The sequence below is a fragment of the Anoplolepis gracilipes genome, unplaced genomic scaffold (genome assembly GCF_047496725.1).
Source record: "Anoplolepis gracilipes unplaced genomic scaffold, ASM4749672v1 Contig20, whole genome shotgun sequence".
Classification (NCBI taxonomy): Eukaryota; Metazoa; Arthropoda; class Insecta; order Hymenoptera; family Formicidae; genus Anoplolepis; species Anoplolepis gracilipes.
The window spans coordinates 440,215-461,109 of record NW_027328668.1 but is presented as its reverse complement, the minus strand read 5'-3'; the positions used below and the strand labels follow the sequence as shown (position 1 = coordinate 461,109).

At 34.0% G+C, this 20,895-nt stretch overlaps 1 protein-coding gene and 1 pseudogene across 1 annotated transcript; one reads left to right on the top strand and one right to left on the bottom strand.

Annotated features, from left to right (window-relative positions):
• Positions 1-720: 720 nt before the first annotated feature.
• Positions 721-3,581, bottom strand: LOC140675678 (uncharacterized; annotated as a pseudogene).
• A 3,884-nt stretch (positions 3,582-7,465) lies between these two features.
• LOC140675655 (uncharacterized) lies at positions 7,466-20,488 on the top strand. The gene has a single exon (XM_072910261.1). It carries the CDS (start codon positions 14,661-14,663, stop codon positions 15,384-15,386), a length of 726 nt encoding a protein of 241 aa, XP_072766362.1. The 5' UTR covers positions 7,466-14,660; the 3' UTR covers positions 15,387-20,488.
• Positions 20,489-20,895: the final 407 nt, after the last annotated feature.

Here is a 20,895-nt window from a genome sequence, read left to right as displayed (position 1 = left end):
TTTTTCTTATTTTCCCCATTATTTCTTTTACTATTTCCTCTACTTCCCTCTCCTTCCTCATTTTCTCTAGTTCTTCCCCTTTCCCCTCTGACCTTTCTGCCTATTAACATCTCTCTTCTCTTCTTTTCCTATTTACTCTCTTCGTTCATTCTTCTTATCTATTTCTTTTATACATTCTAGTACTATCTTCTTTACCGTTCGTCTTGTTTTCTCCTCGTATTTAATAGCTCTTTTTACTGCTTCCATTTCTAATTCCTCCATTTTTGTTTTTTCCATTAAGATGTATTTCGGTGTTCCTCTGTCCAGCCCCAGTATCCATTTCATGTACTTCCTTTTTATTCTATCTATTCTTTCTTCCTTTCTCCATCCCCAGATTTCCACTCCGTACAACGCTACACTGCCTACTAGTGCATCGAACATTTTTATCCTTCTCCTATAGTCGTCCCCAAATATCCTCTCTCCAATGCTCCACGTTTGTTTCATTGCTATCGTCGCTCTTCTTATTCTTTCTTCTATGTGTTTCTCCGCACCTCTATTCTTTTTCATTATGTATCCTAAATACTTCATTTCCTTGACTTCCTCCACGTTTTCTTCTTTCCATTTCCATTCTCTTTTTCTTACATTACCTCTTCCTTTCTCGAAAACCATCACCTTTGACTTCTCTGAACTCAGATTCAGTTTTTTCCTTTCTATGTACTTTTCCAATCTTTTCATCATTCCTTATAATTCTGTCTCGCTTTTAGCCAGTAATACAATATCATCTACGTATGATATTGTCCATATCTTTTCTTTGCCTATTACCATCCCTCCTGTCTGTTCTTTTCTCATTTCCTCTTCCAGATCCATAATGTAAATGTTGAAAAGTGTAGGGCTCATTGGACAGCCTTGCCTCACTTCCGATTTAGTCCAGAACTCCTCCGTTTTTTTGTCTTCTATTCTTATGATGTTCCTCGTTTCCTTATAAGTTTCCATTATTTTTTTTCTCAGCTGTTCTTCTATTCCTGCCTTTATTAACATTTTTCCTAGTTTCACTCTATTTACCATAAAAAATGCCGTTTTCAAATCCGCAAAAAACACATATACTTTTCTTTTCTTCTTTGTTATTTCTCTGTTTACTATATAGTTAAGAGTATAAATTGCATCTATTGTACCTCTGCCTTTTCTGAATCCGAACTGTTCCTCTTCCATTTTCTTCTCTGCTTCATTCTTCAATCTCTCATTTAACATATTTGCATATATTTTATACGCCGTGTCTATTTATGTCACTCCTCTATAATTTTTTACGTTATTCTTCTCCCCTTTTTTGTATATCGGACTTATCACTCCTCTATTCCACTCCTTTGGTATCTCTCCTTCTTTCCATATTTTGCTTACTAGCTTCCAAAGTGCTTCTCCTATCTCCACTGGCATTAATCTCCATGCTTCATTTTTTATTTCATTTTCTCCCGGTGCTTTTTTTTTCTTCAGTTTCTTCAATTGTTCTATTAACTCATCTTCAATTATTTCCATTTCCATTACTTCTTCCCTTCTTTCTTCGTTTTTCTCTTTTTTCTCCTTCCTCTTTTCTTCTTCCTTTTTTTCCATTAACCACCTTTTTCTGGTTCCTCCTAGCAGCTCCATAAAGTGCTTGTTCCAACTTTCCATGTTTATGTTTTCATCTATTCTTTCTCTTTTCTTCCTGAATTTGTTTATGTATCTCCAAGCCTTTTCTTCCGTTCTTATCGCTTTTATCTTTGCCTCTTCCTCCTTTTCATATTCCTCTTTTTCCTTCTCATACCATGCTCTAAACTTTTTCCTCTTCCTTACATACTCTTCCCTGTTGATTTTTCCTTTCTTCATTCTTCTTATTTCTTTCCTTAGTTCTCTTTTTTTCCTACTCCACTCCTTACTATGCCATTCTCTTCTATCTAGTTTCCACGGAATTATTTTCTTTTTGACCTTCATAATTGACTTCACCTTCTTTTCTAACTCTTTCCACATTTCTCCATTTTCTTCTTTCGTGCAGGTTCATCCTTCACAGTTACCATGATAGTGGTTCACCCCCTCTTCTGTCCATACACTTCTTACTTTTTTTATTATGTCACTCTTCTTCCTTTTCTCTTTCTTTCTGTTTTCCAGTTCCACCTCTTTTGGTACATGATCTGACTTCTATTCCCTTCTTTTACTGCTTTCACCTCCTCTGACGCTTTTTCATTTGCCACCACGTAGTCTATGACTGACATTCCCATTTCTCCAATGTATGTCCATTCATCCTCTTTCTCATAACTTCCATTTAATATTATCCATCGTCTTTCTCCTATCTTGTCTATCATCATTCTCCCTTCTTTGTTTATTACTTTATCTTTTGATCTTCTTCCTTCCTCTTCTTTCTCTCTTCCTATCGGTCCTCCTTTATTTCCGGTTCTTGCGTTGAAGTTTCCTCCTATAATTAAATAGTCTTCCTCCTCTTCTTTTATTTCTTCCATTATGGCTTCCAATGTATCCTTAATGCTCTGGCTGTATAGCGTGATTATTCTCCACTTCTTCTTATTATACACAAAGCTAACTTGCATCGCTCTTTTATTTATTTCTTTTACATTTACCTTCTTTATCTTCTTACTTATTGCCATTATTATTCCTCCTTTCGCTCTTCCCTTCTTGTTTTCTTTCTTTGCCTCTATACAGTGCCATTCATATTTACTTAATAACTTGTTATTCATTCTCTTCCATACTTCCTCTTCTATCCATGTCTCCGTCAATCCTATTATTTCGAATCCTTTCAGATATTCCCATGTTTCTGCGCATTTGTTTGTTACTCCCGCTATGTTCCAGAAGCACACTCTTATTCCGCTCTCTTTGTCCTCTTCTTCCTTCCCCTCTTGTTTCTTGAACCATCATTCTCTTCTTCTTTCTTCAACCAATTTTTCCTCTTTCTCGTTCCATTTGAGTCACTTTTCTTCTATTCTTATTTTCTTGTATCCCTCTTTTATATTTCTAACACCTCTCTTTCTCATCTTGCTATTTCTCTCAATTTTTGTTGTATCTCTCTCTCTTTTCTTGTTAAGTCATCTTCTATTATTATGCCTTTTTCCAGTTTTTTCTTCTTGCTCATTACATTTCTTTTTTGTTCCCAACTCTCTAGTTTTGCTATCACTATGTTCTTATTTTCCCTCAGTGTTATCATATTTGTTCTTTTTAGATTTATATGTACATTCATCACCTCTTTTACAAAATTTACTATTTCCTATTCCAAATTTTCTTTTCTCCATTTCACTCTTCTTATAACTATTTTGTTCTATAACTATCTTCTCTTTCCTTTTTCTCATTAATCCATTCTAGTTTTTCAATTCTCTCCTCTAGCATTCTTCTCTCTCTTAATCACTCTTCTTTTTCTTTTCTTTTACCTCTTCCCTCGCTTTTCTCTCTTCCAGTATTTGTTCATTTATTCTTTCCATTTTCTCCTTTATCTCATTCCTCAGCTCCTCTATTTCCATCATAATTTTTTCTATTCCTCTCTTCCATACCTGTTCACTTCCTTCTATATATTTTTCTATTTCGTTTCCCTTCTGTTTGTTCTTGCTTCCCGCTGGTCTTCCTGCCATTGCCGCCCTCTATGTTTACTACTTTCTTTCACCTTATCAACTTCTTTACTAAAGTCCCTAGATAATATCTAGTAACTTTCTTCTTTACCTTCTACTGCCGCCCTCTGAGCTCTGTACAGTTAGCCAAACCACATTGATTCTTTTATAATTAAAATTAACTAATCGTTTGGTCATCGTTTGGTGATGATTGGTCAATTAAAACGTTTGGTCATTCATCGTTTTTTTTAAATTAAATAATTAAAATTTTGAAGTAAAGTTAGCTGAACATTTTTATTTTTCGTCCAATCGAGTTAAACAAGAGCTTATTCGATACAGAATCGTTAGGTCGTCACGAATAAAGGCTTTACAACTTTTGGTGATCCATAGTTTATCCGAAAAATGAAAAAAATCATGTGCGGTAAAATGACGACAGGCGACGTATAGTGACATGGACGTGCGCTGCGGTCACGCGCGCATGCGTTTAGTAACTTATACAAAATTTTAAATAAATCTTTTTTAATTTTAAATAAATCCTGTTTAATAATGTAGCTATGCAAGTTGCAAACCCATGTGGAATTGTATATGCATTGCAAAGTACATGCTTAGATGGGAGTGCATAGGGAGACGGGGCGAAGCCCCGACTCCATAAAAAAATATAACAAAACTTGAGCGCGTAGAAACTACCAAGGCTGACAGTACTGTGTGGAAGTTTCAATGCTATTTTCCTAAGCAAATGCTATTTGACTGAAGCTAAGCAAATGGCTCAATGAATCGTGCATCGATGCATTCGGTATTTATTTTATAAGATTATGAATAAAAAATTATAAATGTAGTGTAAGAGTTCAGACATAGGTTGAATTAAGATTTTACATTGAAACTTCCATACAGTACTGTCAGCCTTGGTAGTTTCTATGGGGCTTCGCCCCGTCCCCCTATGCACTCCCACCTAAGCATGTACTTTGTAATGCATATACGATTCCACATGAGTTTGCAACTTGCATAGCTACATTATTAAAAAGGATTTATTTAAAATTAAAAAAGATTTATTTAAAATTTTGTATAAGTTACTAAAACGCATGCGCGCGTGACCGCAGCGCACGTCCATGTCACTATATGTCGCCCGTCATCATTTTACCGCACATGACTTTTTTCATTTTTCGGATAAACTATGGATCACCAAACGTTGTAAAGGATTTATTCGTGACGACTTAACGATTCTGCATCGAATAAGCTCTTGTTTAACTCGATTGGACGAAAAATAAAAATGTTCGGCTAACTTTACTTCGAAATTTTAATTATTTAATTAAAAAAAAACGATGAATGACCAAACGTTTTAATTGGATGACCAATCATCACCAAACAATGACCAAACGATTAGTTAATTTTAATTATAAAAAAATTGGTTCGGCTAACTGTACGGAGCTCGCCCTCTGTGCGTGCCTCTTCTAACGGGAGGGTCCCGTTAGCACACAACTACACATATTGACCGATGTCTAGGGTAACCAGCACAATTAACCAATAAGAAGGTTCAATTGTTCATTGGCCAATTAGCATTGTGCGCTATCGGATCCCGTCCCTTCTAACTACTATCTTCCGCCCTCTGTGTGTGTCTCTTGCAACTACTCTCTCCCTTGTCCCTCGCTCGTTATTACCATATATATAATACTATACTATATTGCTAACACTCATAAGAGGAAAAGAGAAAAAAGATACGCTGAAAAGAGACAAGTATAGCAGGAATTTCTGCCGTGCTGCGCATGCGTGATGACGTCTATAGAGGCGTGGCTTATTATACGCGGCTTGTTCGAGAGATATGAATAAGGACATATATATACAGGATGTCTCATAACTAACGAGCCAACGCTCGTGAGCGGGTAGAGCGGGTTAAATGGAATAGAAAAGTCCTGTACCATTTTACGATTTTCAGAATAATTATTGAGAAATTAATTTACAAAGATTGGCAAATCCGGCGCGAGTATCAGCCCGCCGCAAAAAAGATGGCGAGAAGGACAGCTCACCGCTAGGCCGGTCGCTAAATAATAATCGCTAATCTATTGTTCTTATCAACGCTTTTCGTCTATGCCCCTGGTAACCGCGAGGCAATGGCGCCTATTTTCGCCGCGCGCGCTTAGCGATCGTCCTTAGGGCCGTCCTTCTCGCCATCTTTTTTGCGGCAGGCTGATACTCGCGCCGGATTTGCCGATCTTTGTAAATTAATTTCTCAATAATTATTTTGAAAATCGCAAAATGGTACAGGACTTTTCTATTCCATTTAACCCGCTCTACCCACTCACGAGCGTTGGCTCGTTAGTGGGTAGAGCGGGTTAAATGGAATAGAAATTAGTTATGAGACACCCTGTATATATATATATATATATATATACATATATATATCAGCACATGCGCACATCGCACAATATTCCTTGCTAGAGCGAGACACGAAGTATCGTCCGCACCGTAATGTTGGCTACAGTTTCTCGACTTCCGTTAACAATATAGTAGTATTACATATATAGTTATTACACTCACTTAACCTCTCCTGCAATTACCTTATCTATTTTTTCCTCTATCGTTTTTTCTACTTCCTCCTCCACCTTTCCTTCTTTTCCCCGGCTTCCCTATCGCTACCTCTCTCTTATCCCTTCTTTTTTCTCTCGCCTATAATCTTTCGTCTCTACTTTTCATCGTTTTTTCACACTCTATCCGTAACTCGCTTGCGTGCTTCTTCACGATCCAACCGGAAGTCCAAAAAATTATTTAATATTTTATTATTTTATTTTATAAAATTATTGAACATTGAATTGAAAAAAGCAAAATATATATATATATCAGAAGTGGGCAAAATTTTATTCGTATAATAAATAACGAATAATAGAAGCAAAACATAATTTATTTATAAATGACGAATACATTTTTATTCAAATAAAAATATATTCAATTAAATAAGTATTTAAATAAATTTTTATCTAAATAATTATTTAACTAATATGTTCGTGTTATTTTTTATTCACATAAATAATACAAACAATTAAATAATTATATTGCATCATATTAAATACATATAATAATAATCATTTAATATGAAAATAACAATTATTTATATAATTATGATAATAAAGCTGTTTGCATATTTTTTATTAAGAACGTTTTATTTTCAAAAAATATTACAAAAAAATTACTATAAAACTGACAAAAGAAATAAAAACCGAAATAAATTTATTAAAATAAATTTATCAAAAAATGGAAGAAAATCAAAGTACACATAATGCTTGCTGTTCTCTCTCCCTCTCCCTCCCTCCCTCCCTCTATCTCTCTCTCTCTCTCTCTCTCTCTCTCTCTCTTAATTATTTTTATATTTAGGAAATTTAAATAATATTGCTATATTATAATAACAATAATGTTAATATTATAATTTTATTAATTACTATTCTGTAAAAACTACATAATATATAATAGATAACATAAACGGAAAGTAAAATAATATAATGCAAATGACGAATAGCAAATAACGAATGAAGCAATAACGAATAATGTATATAATGAATAATATAAATAATGAATAATACAAATAATAAATAAAATTTTATTTAAATAACAAACTAAATAAAAATGCATTCGAATAATGCCCATCTCTAATATATATACATATATATATGTATATAAACTGTCAGTTATTTAAATAAAGACTGCGACAGCAGAATCAATTGAAATTGAATATTTAAAAATAGATAGATAATAAATCAAAATCTCGTTTTAGATTTGCAAACAAATTAATAATAAAACATTATTTAACACTTTAAAATGCTAATATTTTAGCAACATTCTGATAACTATACGTAATAGTAAATCGTTACTATCACACCATTATTTAGCACTAATCAGAAATAAATAGAACTTTAATGAAATAATTGATACAAAATTTCAATAATTAATTATTTAAATACAATAATGTTTTTGCACTGCGAGAGAGTTTATTACAAAATAGTTTGAAAAATATTAAAATTTTATTTACATGTGTAACAAAGGAAAAATTACTGCATATTATTATCTTTATATGGCAATAACATTGTTTTGCATTTAATTTCTAATAATAAATATATTTTTAAACTACTAAGTTTGTTCAAGATTTACAGTATAAATATCTAGAATTGCAGAATCACAAGGTTTCATAAAAAATGATTTTTTCTCGAGAAATGTTTGCCCAATAATACAAATCAAGAGATGCGGTAGCGTCTCGCGTTAAGTGTATCTTTTTAAATCTTTCGTTTTTACTGAAAAGGCGAACTCTACTGTGTATCATATATCGGAACGAGGACACTTTCAGAAAATGAATTAAAATATTTCGTAAATCGGACCATATTTTCGAAAGCTGAACATATCAATCGAAAATATGAATTTTTCCGAACATAACGGTACCAAAATGACATTGATACATGCATCTGATGCAGAGATTTTGATTTTCATTTTATTTTTCTGCTGAAAATGTGTCATTCATACGGATGTCCGCCATGTTTTCCAGTTTCACTGGTACGCCGCTAGGTTGGCGAATCAGGTTCATACATTGAAATATATACCATACTGGAATGAGCACTGCGTTTCTGATTGGCGGCCAAGATTGTGCGATTGCGATAGTTGAATTAGGACGTTGTTGTCTTTATCTGACTAACTAAGGCAACCACGTGACTATATGTACTACTCATTCTAAAAACATTGATTTAAGAAAGATTAAGAAAGATATCATCTGTAACATAATCTAGTTTAATTTGTTAAATTTTATTTTTAATTAAATAATATATTTTCAAAAACATGAGTAAAGAAATTAAAAGTTAATATAAAAATTATTTAAAATTATTTAAATTTTATATATATAGTTTCAAAGATTGAAAAAGCAGAATTTCTAATAGGATATCGATACTGGAATAAATTGGATAAATTTATAAAAGTACAAAAAGACAAGAATCTTTTCATGACGAATTCAAATGTCATATATAAAATAAATTGTAATGGTTGTAATGCGTCATATGTGGGACAAACTAAGAGACAATTATAGACACGCATAAAAGAACATATTAATAACATAAAACTAAGTTCAGACAGACATTCGGTTATTTCGGAACAGTAGTAATGGGGCAGGTATGGCCCGTCAAAACAAACCCCCACCACCGCGCCCTCGGGCACCGCGGAGGGTGTCTGGTGTTTTCCCCCACCACCACCAGGACTGACAGGAAAAAAAAGTGGTGGTTGGAGGGGGAAGGGTTCGCGCTCAGGTAAGAAAAATTTATTTTTTGGAAAAATTTTCTGGTTTTCTCGGGACTTGAACCTGGGTCCTTCGTATTGCTGATCCTGGTTTTGGTATGCTGAGCTAAATAAGAACTTACTAAAGTAAAGGTTAGATAAGGTATTTATGTTACGTAGTGGGGCAGGTATGGCTCTTGGGCCGATATCAGTTACGGTGCTGGTGAAGGGAGGAAAAAGCGCTTTGACGTTCTGCAAGCGGGGCAGGTATGGCTCTTGGGGCGATATCGGTTACGGTGACGGTGGTGGGACGGAAAAGCGCTTTGGCGTTCTGCACGTGGGGCAGGTATGGCCCGTCAAAACAAATGACGTCACATGGTAGTTGACCATGTATAACGTCATGCCTGTGAAAATGAAAAAAAAGATAATAACACAGGAACGTGCAGGTTCTGTCAAACGCGATGGTATGACGCAACGAAAGAAATAGTATTATCGGTGTCTTATATTACGATGAGCGCCTATTGTTGAAAGAGGTTGCGGAACATCCTCTTTCAACAATAAAAGTAACGGAACTACTTATATATAAAATGGGAAAGAGGAGTGGGTGAAAGAAATAGATGACTAAAAATAAAATTGCTCACATTTATTGATGCAGATTTCTATTACAAAAATCAATATTCTTATTACATATAATTAAGGTAATAATTAATTTTTATTAAGTAATAGTACAATGTATTTTTTTATATTTTATTACACAAAGGTTTACATGTTTAAACATTACATGTCGGTATGTTTAATACGTTTCTCGTGAAAGAAAATTTTATTAAATAATCGTACAATCAAGCGATTGTACAGTATTGCAAATTTTTCGCGTTCTTTCACCTGCATGGAATCAGGTGAATAATATTGTACATCGGGCAGTGGACCGACATAAGATTGATTATTGATAGTATTAAATAAGTGAGGAAAAATACCTTTATTTGAAATATCCATCAGACCGAAAGCCTTGGGTAATTCGGATAAACGCATCGGCATATAATTAACACTATCGATAAATTTTGTACGTCCCACTGTTAATACAACTATTTTCGTTCTGTTTAAAATTACTTGCGCCTCTAACGAGATACGGTTTTCCACGATATGATGTAAAATAAATTGAGCATCAAACGATTTAGCGTTATGTGCGATACAAATTATTTGTTTAAAATATTTTGTCGGACGCGTTACAAAATCTACAAATTCCTGCACGGGATTACGATGAAATATATATTCCCGAATCCCGCACCAACGACATCGCACCGAAGTTTCATTTATTTCCGCGCATGACTCGCAAATTTGATGAGCGACGCAGAGCGTAGGCACGTGAATTTTTACATTCGTGGTACCTTGGAGCGTTTCGTCTTGCCTCGTCTCAAAGTCGTAAAACACGAATGCTACGCGGCTTTTTTTACGTGCGGGTATACAATTATTTTCGCCGCCGTTCCTCCGTTGTTGTTGCTCCCCATTCTCTTCGATAAATTCCGCACAATAAGGATTGGAATTATCGCCGCGCCGAATAGGTAACATATAACAAAGGTGGTTCAGCGATTGTAAAGAATGACACACGGCACAATAAACCATGTCGCATTCGTGTTGTTTATTTCTTTAAATTAACCGGCCGCAATCATTACAAAATCGTATAATTTCGCAAACGCTTTTTTGCGATTTTCCATCGTATGATTTCCGCGCACGGTAACGCTCCAAGCACTCACGATTAAAAAATCCCCGTCCACAATTATCGCACCTAATATGTGGCGTATCTGTTTGCTCGCACGGCGGCATCGCGTTACATCGCGGACATTTGTTAGAGCATCGATGCTCCCCCTTATTGGAGCGATAACTTAAATTATACGGAACGTAGTAACCTTCTTCGCCCACCCGCGGCAGCCCTTAAATTAAAAATTACGTCGAAATGCTTTATGTCCAGATGAAATAATATATTTAAGCACGTACTTGTCTCTCTCTGTAGAGAGGCTAAAAATTCAACCCCGTTGTACAACGATTTACCGCCCCGACCAAAAGTAACGATATTATATATCACTATAGCAATATTATCCCCGGCGAGATATTGTTGAAAGCGTTTGATTCGGGAATTCCGCTTCCTTCCTCAGGAATCGTGACACCTGCATTCCTCACAATGCTAAGTCGCGTTGTAGCACAGAGTTTTGTCGTCTCACTGCGTTCCATTTTTCATGTAACTCTCCCGTGCGCAAATTTCCACGCTCGTTAAAAATTTGAGCGGATACAAGCGCACGAGGGAGACATAAATTGTCCGAATTGGAAATCGTTAAAATCGAACGCTTAACAATAATATCCCGCGTAAGTGCGTTACGTCCGCGTCCCTGAGGAGGAGTAACTTTAGAAACGCGGATATTAAACGCTAGAGCTATATCATGACCGTCGCAACTTTGCGCTAACGAACTTACAAGATTCCAAATATTCTCGTAAGTCAAGTCGCGAAATGGTCGGAACGATATACTTGTGGGTCCACACGTAAAATTTCCGGAATCAAAAGTCATCCCGACGTAATCACCTGGTACGCATGAACGCGTTACGTACGTGTGAAGTTCCCGAAACGCGTTCTCTAGCCAGTTATATACATTAGCTCCCTCGGGTACGGGTCGAATACGAAAACTAATTTCGCGTCCCTCTATACCGAAATTTCTAAATTGGCGCACGTTTTCCGATAATAATACAATACTTCTAAAATTATTTTCTACCTGATCGCCAGTATATACACCCTCCTCTTCTCTTCTATCAGGCTCGTTTTCCACAGCGTCAAGTGTTTCCTCATCTGCATGCGAGTGATTTTCTTCTTCTCCTACGCGTACTTGTTGATGTTGATCTTGTTGACGTTGTATTTCGCCGCTTCTTCCACCCCCGATCTGTATTGTGAAAAATAAGAATAATTAAATTATTTTGATGAAATATTTCGTAAAATATTTCTCTCTTACGTTTAAATTTTTTTAATAATGTAAAATTGTTACGTTATTATTTATGTTATTATTTATGTTAAGCTAACTTACTCGTCTTAATATTCTCTCTTCAACCTTCTGTTACGCCGGTATATCTTTAGGGATCGTACATCGGCGTGTATGAAATGTCGGAGACGATAGTTGTTGAGTAAAAGTTTCATAGTAAAATTTTTTAAATTAAAATAAAATTTAAACGTAAGAGAAGAACTAAAGAATATGTTAAGTTATTACCTTCTATCATCGACACGTCATTTATATCATTTTCTTCTTCTTCTTCTTCTTCTTCTTCCTCTTTTTCCTCTTTCTCTTTCTCTTCTTCTTCTTCCTCCTCTTCCTCTTCCTCCTCTTACTCTTCCTCCTTTTCTTCTTCCTCCTCTTCCTCCTCTTCCTCCTCCTCCTCTTCCTCTTTCCTCTTTCTCCTCTTTTCTCCTCCTCTTTCTCCTCTTCCTCTTCCTCCTCTTCTTCCTCTTCCTCTTCCTCCTCTTGCTCTTTCTCCTCCTCCTCTTCCTCTTCCTCCTCTTCCTCCTCTTCTTCTTCCTCTTCCTCTTCCTCTTTTTCTTCTTCTTCTTCTTCTTTTTCTTCTTCTTCTTCTTCTTCTTTTTCTTCTTCTTCTTCTTCTTCCTCAGTCATTTCATCCGATTCTATTTCTGCCTCTTCATTCCGTACTTCTTCATTTGTTGCGATGTAATCTAAAAAATATTGTATTATTTCTCTTGTTTAAAAAATTTTTCGCGCTATTTTTTTTTATTCGATGTAATATTTTTTACTTACTTGCAATCTGGGAGAATATGACCACTTCATCAATCGAGCTAACTTCTCCAGAAAGCGGTTCCTCTGTGTCATTCTCTTCCCCCTCCGTTAAATCGATAACAGGAGGTTCTGGAGTTAACACTATGCGAGCCCGTCCTGAAATGTACGGTATTTTAAAATTTGAAAAATAATATTTTGTTTTTCACCAACGCTATAAAATATGTGTTAAAACTTACGTAAAGGTCCCGCCTCTGGCGACGTGTCTGCTTGATGTCTCCTGCGTAAACTTAATCTACCGGTTCGATCTTCGTTTATTCGAGGGTGACGATTTCCTTCGACTCTCGCGATCGCGATCGGGCGCGTTGAGTCTAAAAATTGTTTGATTTAAATAACATATTTTTATAATTTTAAACCCGATAAAAGTAAAAATAAAAACTTACCATTCGAATTCTGGAGAAATCGATGAAAATGCAGCCGAAGAAATTCTATGTGCCCACCAGCATCGCTCTCTTCCTCATCAAAACAGATCCGCGATTCGATAACTTCTCCGGCGATATTCAAAAGTTCGCGAAAATTGCAAAAATGCCCTAGGCGGAATAATACTGCGAGCACCACGCTAGGACACTCGCCAGCGAACTTTCTGAAGACGCTATAATTTTTTTCGTCGTCGCTTGTTAATCCCGATAACAATTTGTCAAATTTCTGGCCGCATAAACTTTGTACCAGTGAAAGGCAAATTTCTACAACGTTTTTAAGATTCGACATGATAATTAATTATTTGCACTGTAACTCGCGTGATGGATAAAATTCAAATTCGGAACTTGAAATGTACTTTTTCCAATACGGAGAACCATATTTATACATTTTAAAGAAAACGCCTCTTTAGGAAGAGGGGAAAATTCTTTGATTTTGCATTGGTCGGATTGTTAAACAAAATGCGATAGGACAATACAATGCAAAACTTTCGAAAGAATGTTTTATTATTATATTTTCTTCTTTTATGATGGATTAACGGTAAGTTCAAAGAAAGTTTTGGAAATAATCTATTTTCCACGTTTACATTTCTTTTCTTGTTACGTACGGTAATAAACGAATATTCCTTTTTTGTTACGTGAAGTAATCTTTATTATTTTCTTTATTTCCGCGGCGGCTCGTTATAAGAAATATGTCGTGAAAAAATTTCGGTAATCTTTATTATTTTCTTTATTTTCTCGCCGACTATTTATAAGAAATATGTCGTGAAAAAAATTTCGGAAAAACCAACAAGCAATAAACGCTTATTCCTTTTTTTTTTTTTGTTACGCGAAGTAATCTTTATTATTTTCTTTATTTTCCCGGCGGCACGTTATAAGAAATATGTTGTGAAAAAAATTTCGGGAAACCCAACAAACAATAAACACTTATTCCTATTTTTTTTTTTGTTACGCGAAGTAATCTTTATTATTTTCTTTATTTTCCCGGCGGCTAGCTATAAGAAATATGTCGTGAAAAAATTTTGGAAAAGCCAACAAGTAATAAATAAATATCTTTTTTTTATAACTTTTATATGTGACGCAAAGTTTTGTTTTTTTTTTGGCACTTTTTAGAAATTCTTTGTCTAAATTTATATTGAATACAATTTTATTTATATATATATATATATATGAAAAATTTTCTTTTATTATATTTTTCATGATTTTTGTAAAACTACGTTATACAAATATTATTCTCTGAACTTTAGGTGCGACACAGGCAAACTATGGAGGGTAACGTACATTTTTATAATCTATTTTTTAAATTGATTTAAAATTCCATACACATATAATTTTTTATTATTCTGCGCGCGCATTTTCCTCACCACTTTTCTATTTCATCTTTCTAATTTAAGTATTCGGGAAAATTAAGTTCAGTCGTTTCCTGCCATCCGAACTAGCAAGTTCAACTGTAAAAGTTCGTTGTTTTTGTTTGTATTCTGAGCGTGATTATTCGAACTTCGATTTTCTACGCAGAAGCAACTATCATGGACAATCGTAAGGAAATTTCAAATTTCAAGAAATCCTTGTATTCAGTCAGCGCTTCTTAGTCAGAATGTAATTTCGTGGGAAAAATCGAACTACAACGTATGTTGTTATCTACAACATATGGCCTGAATTCATCCTATACGAAGAAAATTCATGTGGGCCTTATGGCGTCGGATGGAGAGGAACTGGATTTTCTACCGATTGTTAAATTATCATCTCATAGCGCTGAAGGAATTTGCTTCGATATGGAATCGTGGCAGAAATTTCAAGAAAACATGGAACAGATGTCTTTGTACTTAAACGGTGATAAAATTAAACAGAGTACGATTATCATCGACAAAATAATTATAAATTTTACTACCGCATATGGTGCTAGAGCTGTGCTAGTAGTGTATCGCGAAAACGTGCAAGAAGATCTTCCTTCTGAAAACATCGAGGATACGAACGCAAACGGACCTACAGCGAAGAAACGGAAAACTTACAGCGTTGCGGTAATGCAGAAAGCAACCTTTCTGGGACTGGAAAATATAGTTGGATGTGTAAACGCTCGTTTGAATCAACTAAATTTAATTTCCAACAGTGTCAACGAATGTGCGCGATATCTAATAAACGAAATAGAGATAAATCTTCCTATCAATAGTAACATTAATAGCAGTATTATAAAACTTCTGATCAATAGTAATAGCAAGGAAATAGAACGTAACGTTCGCATTCAGCTAAAAGATTTATTATTTCTCAATATATACTTTGAAATAACATTTTTAGAAATAAGCTCGCTTTACCTCAATCAAATTGTACATATGATAGTAACAAAACGAAAATTATAATCATTATCCCAGGAATATTTTCTTCAATTATTTAATTTGTAAAAACTTCTTGAATAATTTTGATTTTGTGAAAAATTTTAAATATAAACGTTACATATTTGTACATTTAAATCTATTGTCGATTTCTTTCACCCACTTCTCTTTCCCATTTTACATATAAGTAGTTCCGTTACTTTTATTGTTGAAAGAGGATGTTCCGCAACCTCTTTCAACAATAGGCGCTCATCGTAATATAAGACACCGATAATACTATTTCTTTCGTTGCGTCATACCATCGCGTTTGACAGAACTTGCACGTTCCTGTGTTATTATCTTTTTTTTCATTTTCACAGGCATGACGTTATACTCAACTACCATGTGACGTCATTTGTTTTGACGGGCCATACCTGCCCCACGTGCAGAACGCCAAAGCGCTTTTCCGTCCCACCACCATCACCGTAACCGATATCGCCCCAAGAGCCATACCTGCCCCGCTTGCAGAACGTCAAAGCGCTTTTTCCTCCCTTTACCAGCACCGTAACCGATATCGGCCCAAGAGCCATACCTGCCCCACTACGTAACATAAATACCTTATCTAACCTTTACTTTAGTAAGTTCTTATTTAACTCAGCATACCAGAACCAGGATCAGCAATACGAAGGACCCAGGTTCAAGTCCCGAGAAAACCAGAAAATTTTTCCAAAAAATAAATTTTTCTTACCTGAGCGCGAACCCTTCCCCCTCCAACCACCACTTTTTTTTCCTGTCAGTCCTGGTGGTGGTGGGGGAAAACACCAGACACCGCCCGCGGTGCCCGAGGGCGCAGTGGTGGGGGTTTGTTTTGATGGGCCATACCTGCCTCATTACTACTCGGAACACATATTAAAAGAAAAACATTTAATTGGGACGATGTGGAAATTTTGGATTATGAATCTAACTATCACAAGAGACTTATTTTGGAAATGTTACATATTAGGAATCAGAATAACGGATTAAATTCAAATAAAGATACAGAATTGTTAAATGAATCGTATTTTGACATATTACAGGAACTAAAAAACACATAATAAACTTGTTTGTTAGACGATGATAATTTCGAAAAGCAGGATGTTTGTCTGAATATCAGAAAGGTTGTTCCTTGACCTTTAGATTAGCATTAATAGTTTAGTTGCGAATTTGTTGGAGAGATGAGTTGTTTCTCTATCTTTTGTAAGAGCATTTTGTGAGAAGATAAGTTTTTTTTTAAAGTCATTATGGACAAAGAAAGTAAGCTCGAAATCTTTATTTCAGCTTCACATTTGTAACACGACATTATTTTGAGCGATCATTATAGTGAGACTCTTCCTTTTTGCTTTTTTCTTTTTCATAGAAATCACGGCCTCGCGCTTTTTTGAAAAAACACATGATTCGTCAGCAGTGGACGGTTATTGTTTCTCGCTCTCTACCGAAGAAGGAATGATTGTCCTACGAAGAAAAAAATGATCGTCGCGTGTTGTCTAAACAATTATTGTGTGAGACCTGCGTTTCGCGTGGACTTTGTTTTGCGTTGAATCTGTAATGTTGGTTCATCTTTATTTGTACATTGACGTTAGAATTTTTATATTAATGTGACCCAGTGGACATGCTATCTAGCTTTAGTTTTTTGTGTCTCACTATATACACGTAAAAATGATATTGAAAAAGGCTGCGTACAGCCGAAACGTTTACTTTTAATATGTTTCAAAATTTAAAACAATAAATTTTATATAATTTTTCCAACATATTTAAATTTTGCTCGATTATTGGCCGTTTTTCTTAATGATTATTTATTTAAGTTTATTTGTATATAAGTATAACGTTTCCATATATAATTTAAAATAAATTTTTCTTCAAATTTAAAAAAAATTTTTTACAGAATTTTTTTAGAATTTTTTTATAGTGTAGATCATTGAAGTATACATATATTTTCAGGCATGATAGAAACGTCTTAATTCAGCTATCTCTTAGTGGCCGTGGTAACCGTGGTGGCGGTATGGCAGTGCTCATTCCAGTATGGTATATATTTCAATGGGTTCTTTGACTATATAAGTATGGACTGCTGACGCAAACTTTAGGTTGGATGTCAACAGTAAAGTGCTTACAGCGCTATAAAATACCAACGATAAAACGAACTAAAATGTGACGTCATGTTTGTTGCTATCTAAAAAATAAATATTGAAAAATTAAATGAAATAAATACAGGGTACGATATAGATGACATACCCTTGCATATAATAAATTCTGTATCTGCGCAGCCGAATATATTGCAGGTTTCATTGAAAAACAAATATTAAAAAAGATTAAATGTAATACTTGTTGTCAATTATTAAATGAATGTGACGAAGTACCATCCTCATTTATAAAAAGAAAGAGTTTCGGCTTTTTGGGATATCCGAAAGTGGATACACTAACAATTTTAACAGTTGCGGAAAAAATATTCAATTTTTTTAGATTAAAAAATGAATTAAAAATTAAGAACGTTATGCAAAAGTGATTATACTTACCTTAAGATACATTAATATGTCCAAAATATTTATTATTTTTGATTATCATGTAAAAGATATGAATCTTATGGAAAATCATAAATATTTCATAATTAAGTTAATATTAAGCATTTTTTTTAAAGTTAAATTAAGTTATTTTGGCAAAGAAAGTACGTTAAATCAGTACAAAATATTCGTGAGGCACACGCTAAAACGCGAAAACTGTTATCTTTTCTGGTTAATAGGATAAGTATATAAAAATTTTATAAAATGTAAAAAATAAAAGAAAAAATATAATAAATATCATATCTAATAATTTTTTCATATTATATCTAATAAAATTTAAAGTATTATTACTGTTTTTACAATTAATATTACTTTATGATTTGAATCTCCCGGGGTTTTGGTATTTGACCTGTCAATGAATGTTGGCTGAAAGACCTCTTACGTGCTCTAATGGGAAAAGTGGGAGTATTAGCAGTCCATACTTATATAGTCAAAGAATGGGTTTATATTTTTCAGATTCACTTGAATGCTGCTAGGCTGGAAAGTGGTGCTAACGGCACTGTCGCGCGCGAAAACGGCAATGCCGTGCGCAACTTTCGAATTTGGACAATGGCATATTGCAAAAATATGAAACCTGGCAGTTAATTAATATTTCTAAGGGGACGAATTTATTTACCATATAGTAAAAATCTTAAAAAACCACTCCTTAAGATAAAATCTAACAACTAAAAAATACCGTACCGCAAATATATGAGACTTACGTCAATAGTTAAGGGCGTTTTTAAAGGAGCCAATTTACAATATAAAAATTGTAAAAAACCATCTCTTTGAGGTAAATTTCAATAACTAAAAAAATGTGTACCACAATAACATGGGACTTAGATGATTAGTTAGTGTCGCTAAGGGGCCTAATTTACCACATAGTTAAAATTTTCAGAGATCACCATTTGGGGGTGAAATCTAACTACTTAAATATACTGTACCGCAAAAATACAATGAAACATGGGCCGTTAGTTAACGTTTCTAAGGGAGCTAATTTACCACATAGTAAAAACTGTAACAAACTACCCTTTAAGGGTGAAATTTAATTACTCAAAAATGCCGTATCATAAAAATACGAAACCTAAGCCGTTAGTTAACTTTTCTAAGGGGGCTAGTTTACCACATAATAAAAATTGTAGCAAACCACCCTTTGAGAGTGAAATCTAATTATTTAAAAATGCCGTATCACAAAAATATGAAACCTGGGCCGTTAGTTAACGTTTCTAAGGGAGCTAATTTACCACATAGTAAAAATTGTAACAAACAACCCCATGAGGGTGAAATCTAATTACTTAAAAATGCCGCATCGCAAAAATATGAAACCGGGCCGTTAGTTAACGTTTCTAAGGGATCTAATTTATTACATAGTAAAAATTTTCAGAAATCAATTTTTAGGGGTGAAATCTAATAACTCAAAAATACCGCAAAGATAGCAAATAACTTAGATGGTTAGTTAACGTTTTTTAGCAGATAATTTATCAAATAATAAGAATTTTCGAAAACTATCTCTTAGAACTGAGTTTTAAAATATAATTGTAAATTAATCCCCCCTAGAAACGTTGACCAATAGCTTCGGACTCATATTAATCTCCTTAGAAGCATTGAACAATAGCTCAGGACAGATACTTTTGTATTATAGAATTTTAAAAATATTAAATTTTACTTTCAAAGAATGGTTTCTAAAAATTTCTACTATATTAGCCCCCTTAAAATTGCTGACTGCTGTGCTCCCATATTTTTGCAGTACGGTATTTTCGAGTTATAAGATTTCACCTTTAAAGAGTAATTCCTGAACATTTTTAGTATATGGTAAATTAGTCCTCTTAGACGTCAACTGATAGCCTAAGTTTTATATTTTTGTGTGTGAGTGTGCGCGCGCACAGTGTGGGTAAGTGATTGAGGAAATGTGTGTGTGTGTCTATTTGTGTGTGTGCGTGTGCGTGTGTGTGTGTGTGTGTATACGCGTGTGTGCGCGCGCGTGTTTGCATTCGTGCATATGTATGTGTGTGTGAATAGCTCTTTTTAACATAAAGTCTTAATTTTACGATCATTATTTGCGAAAAAGATTAATTTATTTCGTGCATTAAGCTATACAATTTTTTAAAATAATACTTAATAATACGTTATTTTTGAAGAGACGGTGGAGGAGGAAAGGATAAATTCACGATCTGAAAAATGCATTTCAAAGTAGAGACTTATAGTTTTAAAATAAAATTAATTATTTGATGTTATGTGAAAATTTGATATAAATGTACTGTTTTATGTAATAATTTCGTTGTTCAGTATTTATTATATTTTTTCTGAATTTTGTGCAATATATATGCTATTTAATATTGGCTACACACTCGTTGTTTTTGCATTTTCCTATTTACAATACATTCTTATACCTATAAAAAACTTCAATGAGACATATGGGCTTTTAGTGGGCTTGTACCCACGTTGCGATTGTTCGCAACCGACGACGCAGCGAATGTAGCCACACTGTCCCCAATTTCATATTTGCTAATATATTCAATTTATACGTGCGATATATGCGCATGCAATATGTTTATTTTATATATAAAATAATTATAATTAATATCATCAAAAATAGTATCATTGAAAATGTACTTTATAAATAAATAACTCATCGTCATCGAGTTCAATAAAATAAGTTTACAAAAATATGTGAAATCTTATCTAAAAAAGACATTAAAGATGTAAAAGAAAGCGTTAAGTGTATCTTTTTCTAAAAGTGTTTTTTACAAAATATTGATTGTCATAAAAAAATAGAATCTTCAAAAATTCTCTTTACAAAAATTTAATTGCTATAAAAAAAATATACAAAACTGTTCTTTACAAAAAACATATATATAAAATTTAATCGTCATCAAATATAACTTTACAAAAAATGTATTGCCAGCAAATGCAAAATAAAAATGTCTTCAAAACTGCTGTTTATAAAAATTTAATCCTCATAAAAAATAATGTCTCCAAAACTG